The sequence below is a fragment of the Artemia franciscana genome, chromosome 21, assembly GCF_032884065.1.
Source record: "Artemia franciscana chromosome 21, ASM3288406v1, whole genome shotgun sequence".
NCBI lineage: Eukaryota > Metazoa > Arthropoda > Branchiopoda > Anostraca > Artemiidae > Artemia > Artemia franciscana.
Genome location: NC_088883.1, coordinates 26866878 through 26877591, shown reverse-complemented (window position 1 = coordinate 26877591; position 10714 = coordinate 26866878). Strand labels below are relative to the sequence as shown.

Sequence of the window (10714 nt, the reverse complement as noted above, 5' to 3'; positions counted from 1 at the left end):
TGTTCTGTCCCCTTTTATATGGATCGTTTTGTTGCCGAAGATTGTCCTTTTCGGACAACTGTCTAGGGCTAAACGGAAAGCAGGTCGTTCTCGTCTGGGGTGGGAAGATGTCTAACGAAAGATTTAAAGGAAATGGGGACTTATTAGGAGGGTTAAAGAGGGAGGCTTCGAATAGATTGGAATGGAGGTAGAGCGTGCATAGTTATGTTGGCCTCAGGCGGCTTCGTGCTGCGGTGAGTTGTTAGTAGTAGCAGTAAGTTCTGCTTTTATGGCATCGAATGCGTCTTCCATCAGACAAATCGAAAAATTTTCTACTTTCCCATATTGGGAAATACAGTATTTAAATGACATTTCGGAATGAAATACCAAACTTTATGATAATTAGTTAGTAAAGAACCGTGTGTTAGTTTTTCATCGAACACTGTGTGGAAGGGGCAGTCGTAGACACATAGGAAGGGGCTTATTCAATCAGGAATTCAAAGTTTTAGTACTCTTTTTAGAGGTCGGAAGTAATAGGAAGGCAACCATTTCAATTTTCTCCATATGAGATAATTCCACGTGGTTAAACCACATTTAAAAAACTTGGATATTGGAACTAATTGTCAAAAGAATGCTACTGTTAAAACGATCTACAATTTAATGTGGACATTGTCGGGCTATTTTACGTAGAACATTTTCTGAATATAAGGGAGTGACATGGCAATGTACGTTTAAATAAATCTCGCTATTGTACTAATTCGAAAAATACTGTGGAACTTTTTTTTTCTTTCCGGTATCTGTACTTGCAGAACAGCAAAATAACTTTCAACAATCTTATCTTTTAACTATTACAAAAAAAAAAAAAAAAAACTATAAAAATGTATACAGAGCTTTTTTGGAATATTTTATGCAGAACATATCGTTCCGCAATATGTTCTTTCAAGCTTGTGTTTTTCAAGATCAAGAATAGGGGTTTTATGAATTGGTAGGAAAATCGAAATCTATTCATAATCAAGGCTCAGGAATTAGTTTAGACTATATATTACGGGTTCACAACTCTCCATCGCAACTGAGAATCGATACTGTATATCACGCAATATATCGCATATCATATTTCAATATATCACTGAAATATACTTATATATCATTGTATATCATACAATGTATATCATACAATATACAGTATATCGATACTGTATATTATATAATTGTATAAAACGAAAATCAAACTCTACTAAAGATCAAAGCTTAGCGGTAGGTTTTGGTGATATATTTTAGCGATTATGGTATATTTGATCATTGTGGCAGAAATATATCACCCTTCTGTACAGAAATCTACGAAGAGGTTGGAGAAAATCTTAAATTTTCTTGAATTTCCTGGTAATTTTTATTCAAATTGCCAAACAATTTTTTTTTATCATTACCTACCGGCAAGAAAAATTCCTGGGTATGTGGTTGACCGTTCGTACGTCTTGTGTATGATTGGTTCTCGATTGTATATTAATTTCTAAGGGTTAAGTAAGAGCATACTTGGGAACGTTGCATGGGGTGATTAGGCAAGAGGTGACGTCAATCTAAATCTCAGAGGGCTGAGCTTGACACTGGCCCAAGCGAGGGAGCGGAGCGCCAAATTTTCGCTTGCTGAAAGCACAATTTGAACCGAAGACCTTCAATTGAATAATAGATTGCTTTGTTCGAATCGATTTTTATTACAAAAACGTAAAAAAGTAAGATCGCGCTTCGAAAACAAAAATAACTTCCTGTAAACAAGGATATACCCGGTATATACCCAATATAATAAAGTAATACACAATATACACCCAGTATAATAAATAAATACTTTTCAAACGAGAGCCAGGATGGCCGCTTTGATCGAATCATCCCTAGCTTTTCGTTTTCTCTTTCTAGTATCGTTTTTCTTGTAGATTTTTTTTTTTCATGGCCTAGTTGGACTGTTCTGGGCTAGAATTTTTGGACTTTTCTGGCCCGTTTTAGGTATAAAAGACAAAAATAGAGTATTTAAAAACATTCAAGATTAAAGTTTTAAAACCTGAAACGAAATGATGGTTTTGGCCAAACCTCAAAAATTAATTCACGGCTTCAGCTGTTGGACATTTTGGTAATTTTCTTAGTTAATCATTTTAGCAAATTAGTAATTTTTTTCAAGGACCAATAACAGCCAAAACTAAGGCAATTTTACTTTGTGCTTCATTCCAAAACTGCCTTAATGTATTCAGCACAATTGCATATAGAACAACAAGTCAAAAGGACAATTTAGTAAAAATATACAATAATAAAAAAAAGAACAAAATAAAGCTCGTAAGGATTTTCAAAAAGCTAATAACAATAAAAATCACAAATTCGGGCATAGGGAATGTCTAAAACTAAAATTATATTTGCAATAACTAAAATTTAATAGGCTGAAACAACGGATTTACAATACATTATAACGTCCTGTTGAACTCCTAATACAGATCATGAGTCTTCTTCGATGGATATATTTCCAAAGATATATTTACATAATTTAGCCAAGATCGTATCCAGGGGTGTACTTAGTTTGCCCCTCCTCCTCTGAAATTTAGGTCAGACCCGTGAAAGAAATAACAAAAATACCCATAAACATATTTTTTTTTGTGTCTTGTAAAGCTTCTTTATACGCCTCCTTCCATACTCCCCCTAGAGCTCCTACTACAAAGAGTGCTGAAACGAATTTTTTTTTAATTAAATGGTGTTAGACCCCCCCCCCCTCTCTTACCATAAAAGTGACTTTCCACTTCAAGAATTAAAAAAAAATTAAATTGTGAAAATATCGTCTTCCTTCCCAAAACCTCTTCGTCACAACCTTAGAGTTTTCCTTAAGAAGTCACTATTGCCATAAACTTGGTAGGAACAGACACAAAAGGTTTTAGGATTTTTCTTTAAGTTTTGAAAAAAAAAATCTAAAACAAAAAAGCTCTGAAAATTAGTTTTTCGGTTATACAAAATTTCAAATTTTACCAGTATCATCTCCCCCTCCCCAGAGAAACCTGTTTTTAATACGACTTTACTTAAGTTCTGTTTTTTTTTTTTTTTTTTTAAATAGATCTACAATGGCCTTCGCTCACCCCATCTTAAAAACTGATCTTGGTAATCTGAAGATGAAAAAATATCTTTGCGTCATATATTCCATCAGCAATAAAAAAAAAAAAATCTTTGCGCACATATTCCATCAACATTAAAAGAGACGTTAAATAAAATTAAAGAAAAAGAAAGGATTGTTAAAACATTACAACCATTAAACTGCTAAATTTAAATGTTTGAATGTGCCGCCAAAATGACTTTTGGTACTTCTTAAAGAAAACATGTGAAAAATACAAATAACTTTGAAACCAGAAAATTCAAAAAAATATTCACAGAAAAGGCATACATAGTAGTTCCATAAACTTTGCACAAATTGAAGGTTTAATGTCGTCGGTGGCGTCTATTCACAAAAATTAGGGAGGGTAGTTTATTTTTTCGTTTTTTATATAATATTTTCAACTAAAAAAAGGACCAAAAAACAAGTTATTTTCAGCGAAATCATAAAAAAAGGTTTAATATAAAAAAAAAGTTATTTTCAATGAAATCATAAAAAAAATTCTACATCTAAAGGGGAATCGCGCCACTCGATGTGTCTTCACTACTTTCCAACAGTTTTGCAGCCTTTTTAATTAAAGCCTTTTAATTTCCAACATTTTAATTTTTAATTAAAGCCTTTAAGCGGCATCACTAAAGTGTTAAGATTTAGCACAAAATAAAGCCTTTATGTAACTTCACTATATTTGCAGTAACTTTGAATAAATTTAAGTCACATAGGGTTCCCTACAAAAACGTCTCAACGACGACGCATAAACTTCAAGCAGCTTAACCATAGTTCAGGAAACGTTGTATTGAATAAGACCTCACAACACCGCAACATACGGCCTCGCAACACCCATTAATTTGAAGCTCGTGATATAGTTTCATTACAGTTACAACAATTCCGCATGTAATAACGCCTTAACGTATTTTTTGACAACTGTTGGAGCAACTTCACATAAACTTCACGTGGCATCACTACAGTGTGAAGCTTGTCTTTGATAAACAATCTATAAAAATTAGGAATACAAACATGCTCACTTGAAGAAAATAAAGATTCTTATTTACATTAAAAACAGGCAAATATCCTACAACTACTACTACTATATACCAATACTAACAATTCACTGCAGCACCAAACCGCCTGAGGCCAACAGAGCTGCGCACGCTCCTCATACCTATTTCAAGCTTAACTTTTAACCCCTCCCGTGAAGTTCTAATTACCTTTAAACCCTTCCTTATGACCTCTCCCCCCTTTCGGAGACAACATACTTTTCGTTTGGCCCTAGATAGGTCATCTACGAGTTTCAGAAATATCCCGATACCCGCAGCAGAATTTTCACGAATCATCATTTACCATTTGTGCCGCAGAAACACGCGCGCGCAAAAAAATAAAAAAAATAAGCGGATTAAATATTGAATTTTACCAGAAGGATGCGGGATTTCAACCCATCCTGTGGAAGAGGAATCTATACCCTTTATAAGGAAGTATGAGTACCACTTATTATGTCTTTTTTTTAAATTAATTAATTTCAAAACAAACATATTTTTAGGTTGTCGGTATTTGCACTTTTACTAAAAATGGTTGCCCTCTCGAACAAAACTACAAGAATCGCAACTTTTCTTCGGCATATTTTTTGCTTTAAAAACACCAGAATTTGTTAAAGAGATTATTGCAAAAAAACAAAATACGTAAAGTTGCGTCAATATAACAATAGCTAAATGGGGATGGGCCTTAAGAAAAATTGTCACAATTTTTCCTATATGACTTTCTCAATTGAAGATTGCGTGTGACTCAAACTGCAGATGTTTTCTTCATTGAAAAAGATAGCGATAATTTCTGTATTACTGAAGTTGTCCATTTGTTTTCAAGTGATCTTCCCTAAAAAAAGAAAAATGTATATATATATATATATATATATATATATATATATATATATATATATATATATATATATATATATATATATATATATATATATATATATATATATATATATATATATATATACATACATATATATATATATTTAGTGGCTGGATATTTCTCAGAAAAGAATTAATCGGATTTAAAAAGACGGAGTTACTTGTCTTTTCATATCTTATATTTCCTTGTCTATGTAGATTTGTTTCTCAGCATTAGTTAAGCCAATTCTAAAAAGACTTTGTCTTAAGAGATAAATGATAATGTGGTTGCCTTTCAAAAATACGTCACCAAAACAAACCAATGGTATTAAAGCACATTCCAAACAGGTAAGTATTGGAAAATTATCTCTCATTCATGATCCTACTGTAACGGAAGTACAATTTTTGCTTTGGAACGGCGATTTTTTTTTAGCCAATGATAAAAGAAGGATAGTATGAGAATATTTATAGTTAAAATTTAATAAATGACGATAACACTTATTTAATAAAATATGGACAAGGCAGACCTTGAAAACGCAACACTAAAATAAAAGATGCTTCTTTATCTTCTATGTTTGTTTTGAATTTTGTCTTGTTTTTATTGTTCTTTATATACTTCCTTTTTTTTGCACTGAGGACGATTGAGGGAAGGTCTTGCTTTAAACATTTTCATATTATTCTTCCTTTTTTTTGACTAGCTAGAATCATCCTTGTTTTTTTCCTCAATATTTTTCCAATTGGTCAGGCTTAGTCAGTGTGGTCTCAAAAAGCATTTACGTTAAGAAGCAACAAAATTATTTTGAGAGGGGGGGGGGAGATAAAATTTTGAGTCACGTTTTTCTCCCAAACATAAATCATGTTGTTCTAAAATAGTAAATAAATTCAACTTTATGTTCTTCTTGAGAGCAAGTCTCCGGGGGCCTATGGGGCCATAGTACTTCCTTAATCAAAGTCAGTCAATAGCTAAGTCAACAAAGCATTGGTAACATTTTATGTTCTATTTAGACAAATAATTCTTTGGCGGTTTAACACAGGATTTGTCTATTTATTGCTCCCCGTTTTATACCTTTATATAGTTTGGGTGAAAAAATTCATAATAATAATAATAATAATAATAATAAGATAAATGCTAAAACGATTAAATAAAAGGATAAAAAGGATATAAAAAAAACTAAGATAAAGAAATAATAGCACTGGTGTTCACTAAAAAGTACAAATTTCTATATAAGAATCTCTATGTAAAAGTATAAATTTCAATAAAAAATCAAACTTAAAAAGTATAAATTTAAAAGTAAAAAGTAGACAATTTCAAAGAAAATTTGATCATTGGTACAATGAATTCGGAATGCTATAGGATTAAGCTAAAATTTCTTAGTGATTGATAATTAATTAGTCATATTTTAATTTAAAGAATTATTTTAAGTCAAAATCGAGTTGTCACAAAGTATGCCTAGGTTTGTCTGGGAGAATCTTGGCAGGATAAATAGGGTAGTTAACTTCAAGACGGTAGGGCTATTGGCGGTAAATTTTTGCTCGCCTTACCCCTCCTCACACTTTCAGTGCCTGAAATAATAGGCAAACAGAAATTTAGGCTAGGCAAAAAATGCCAAACGCTAGATGGCGTTGGTGATTAGCGCCAGTTTCCACTCTCGGGAATAGCCTATAGTTTGTGAAATTCAAAGGATTATATTGAAAAGTAATCAGTTAAGCTTTGAATTATGAAGAATAAATTCGGTAAAAAAGAATTGCTTTAAAAAGGGGAATTTTAGGCAATAGAAAGCAATATGCACAGAAAAGAAAAGCAAGGAAAAAAAGAAAAGCGAAGATGTACTTGGTAAGGTACATATATAAAGGAGAGGGGTGCCCACCTCTCCTTTCAGATATCCCGTACGACAGGTGCCACGTACCAAGCGTTATGGAAGTGTGCCAAGCAATAGTGGAAACTGTGCAAATCGTGGTGGTAGCTGTGCCGCAAGTGGCAAAATTGTGTGGTACACGTGGCGTTATGAAATGTACACCCTGTCGAAGAAAATGGGCGCCCCCTCAAAAAGTTAAATGATGATAGAGAAGAAAGATAAAAGTGAGTGAAAAGACAAAGACAACTGTGTTAGTAAGTGTACTAATTAAATCATAATTTTACTAACACCTGACTGATTTCTAAAGCTTGTCAGTGTAATTTGTTGAAAATGTTCTGTAGCATTATATGCAAGCCAAATCTTAGCCTCAACTGTTGGAAAGAATCATGACGTCATACTTGACATCATACCAAGATTTTAACGTCATACCTGTATTACACATGCGGAAAAACAAAATGGCAAAGTTAAATGATTATAGAGAAGAAAGATAAGAGTGAGGAAAAAGACAAAGATAGCTGTGTTAGTAAGTGCACTAGTCAAATCATAATTTTACTAACAAAATGAAGCACGGTATACTAAAGCTATACAACACATAAGACACATGTTCAGAATGGACTACAAGACAAATGTACACTACATTTTTACATGCTTTATATCTGCTTAACTTACCTACATTCACTCAGAGTGGCTATGGAAAAGGAAAAAAACGAGATCAAAATACTGAATGTAAACAGACATGGGAAAATGTTAGAAGCAGAAAGAAAAACTTGGCAAAACAAAATGGGAAAGAACAACCGACAATTCTGTAGTATTATATGCGAGCCACCTCATAGCCTCATCTGTTGGAAAGAATTATGACGTCAAACTTGATGTCATACCAAGATTTTGACGTCATACTTTTATTACAGATGTAGAAAAAAAATTACATGAGACTGGTTTCAAAAGCTTATCAATTTAATTTATTAAAATGTTGTCTGCGAATTCTAAGTAGCTAATTATTACTATTTTTTTTGACAACCCATTGACTTGCAATTTTTTCACACAAACCAGATAAATTTGTGAACCATTTTGAGACCACCTCCGAATTGCTTCCAAGTTGCATAATTACAAGGACTTCCAATGACAGTGCAACAATGCAACACCAAAATTCCCCCTCTTTTATCCTCCCATTCCACCCCCTTAATATTTTTTATAAGTCGTCTGCTGACTGAAATTAGAAACTCCCCGAAGGTTGAAAACCTTGAGGATAAGTAGGGAGAGTTTCAAAACGTAGGAGTAAATGAGTTTTGCTGGTAGATTTAGTTGAATTGTCAGACTGATAATGAATGATAAGCAAAACACGATATGTTACTATAATGATTTCGCATTCTGGCAGAAAAAAAAATACAATAATTATTTGCATTTTGTTTGTTTTTCACATAAATTTGTTAAATTTGGGAGCCATGTTTCGACCACTTCCCAACGTTTGGTAACTTCTAAATTTTACCAGTATATGCACTTCCGGTGAAAGTGCAAACATGCCACATCAAAATTACCCTAAAACACAGCGATATATACGAAATTATAGGGGACTTATAAAAATCTTAAAAGAATTCACTGAAACGTCTTGGATGATAATTTTTGGAAATTCCCAAAAACACACAAATATATCAATCTGTGTACAAAATTATAAATTTCAGATTTTTATTACAAATTTTATCATATTTCAAGAATTATACCCTTTTCTTGTACAAAATTTCTTCTATCTAATTTCACAATTTGACAACACAAAGGCTCCACATTTAAAGAATCTCAACAAATTTTACCGCTCGTATTTTAATATTTCCCCCCTCCATTTCTCCTCTTTGATTTTAAATTACTTTTTAAAAGGTGGTAGGAAGGACATAACAGTTTCCAGGGGTGCCTCCGACAAAAACCCTAAATTTTATTCTTCAATTATATGAATACAAAGATTTTACTATTGGTTGACCCTTCGAATTGGAACCCTCTCTCTCTCTCTCTCTCGACGCGGCTGGTGCGCGTCGCGGCCGCGTCTCCGGACGCGGCTGGTGCGATCAAATCTAACTTATTTAATTTTCTTTCATAACTTTTATAATTCAAACTTATTTATATACCTTTCTTTCAAATGAGCTGTTATTTGAATAGCAATGAAAGATAATCCTACCAAACACTAAAGATCGGCGCACACCACAGCTACAACTTAATCAGACCTTATAAATTTCATATTTTCTTACGAGACTAGTTTTATCTTTATTCAACTTTGATTTTATTTATATAGTAATAAAAAATAAACCTAGCGACAAGGTGAAAGATATGCCTACACATCTACAACCTAATCACCTTTTATTAATTTTATTGTTTCTTATCGAATCTGATCTCGTTCATATAGTAATGAAAGCTAGAAAACTAATAAAATTAAATTGAGTATTTGATATATAGCAACATTTTATATATATTAATATTATACATGTAATAATTTGATATATAATAAAACTTCTTTTTCGGATTTTTTTTATTAATTTTAGAAAAGCCTTTTTTACAAGTTAAGCTTCATGTCCTTTTCGCAAAAGTGCTTGCTTTTCATCGGCTAAATGGTCAACCAGTCTCTGCTTTTAGCCGCTCTGACATCGGGACACAAATGACGACCGGGACACCGGCACATAGGGAATATAAATGACGACCGGGACACTCAAAGAGAAAGCGACCGGGACACAAGGAATGTTCGATTAGCAATCACCATCAACAAAGCACCAGGACACAAATGACGACCGGGACACAGGGAGTATAAATGACGACCAGGACATAAGTAAAAAAAACTAAAAAAAAGGTAAAAACTACAAAAAAACTAAAAAGAAAAAAAAACTAAAAACTAATAAAAAAACTAAAAAAGCAAAAAAACTATAAAAAAATAAAAAAGAAAAAAAGAAAAAAAGGAAAAAAATGAAAAATAAAGGAGAAAAACAAAACTAAAAAAAAAAATAAAAAAAACTAAAAAGAAAAAAGAAAAAAAACTAAAAAAACTAAAAAAAAAAAAAGTAAAAACCAAAAAAAAACTAAAAAGAAAAAAAGGGGAAAAATACAAAAATTTATTTCATCATATACCATTTCAAAAACGAATGTATATACAGACCGGGGCACCGGGATACAAATGACGACCGGGACACAGGGAATATAAATGACGACCGAGACACAGGGACACAACTACAACGGGGACGCCGGGGGGCACAGGGGGATATATAAATGACGACGGTGACACAGGGAATATTCGATTAGCAATCACCATGAACAAAGCTCAAGGGCAATCATTAGAATCAAGAGGTATAACTAAAAAAACTAAAAAAAAGGTAAAAAACTAAAAACTAAAAAAAAGACCAATTCAAAAACGAATGTATATACAGACCGGGACACCGGGACACAAATGACGACCGGGACACCGGGACACAAGGAATATAAATGACGCCCGGGACACTCAAAGAGAAATCACAGACTGGGACACCGGGACACAAATGACGACCGGGACACAGGAAATATAAATGACGACCGGGACACAGGGACACAACTACAACGGGGACGCCGGGGGGCACAGGGGGATATATAAATGACGACGGCGACACAGGGAATGGTCGATTAGCAATCACCATCAACAAAGCTCAAGGGCAATCATTAGAATCATGAGGTATAGATCTGAATACGGACTGTTTTCCCATGGACCATTATATGTTGCATGTTCAAGAGTCGGTAAACCTGACAATCTATTTATATGCACAGACAATGGGACAGCAAAGAATGTTGTATATTCGCAAGTTTTACGTAGTTAAAAACAGTTAAAAACGTAGTTATATATATATATATATATATATATATATATATATATATAT

The 10714-nt window shown here is 33.0% G+C and overlaps 1 protein-coding gene across 1 annotated transcript in view; it reads right to left on the bottom strand.

The window, feature by feature from the left end:
* Nucleotides 1-1668: 1668 nt before the first annotated feature.
* LOC136040627 (protein patched homolog 3-like) overlaps nt 1669-10714 on the bottom strand; it is a gene marked incomplete in the record, with an annotated part of 148648 nt that continues 139602 nt past the window's right edge. The window contains 2 exon segments of the mRNA XM_065724903.1: nt 1669-4957; nt 7506-7524. Of these exon segments, the coding sequence (XP_065580975.1) occupies nt 7516-7524 (9 nt within the window).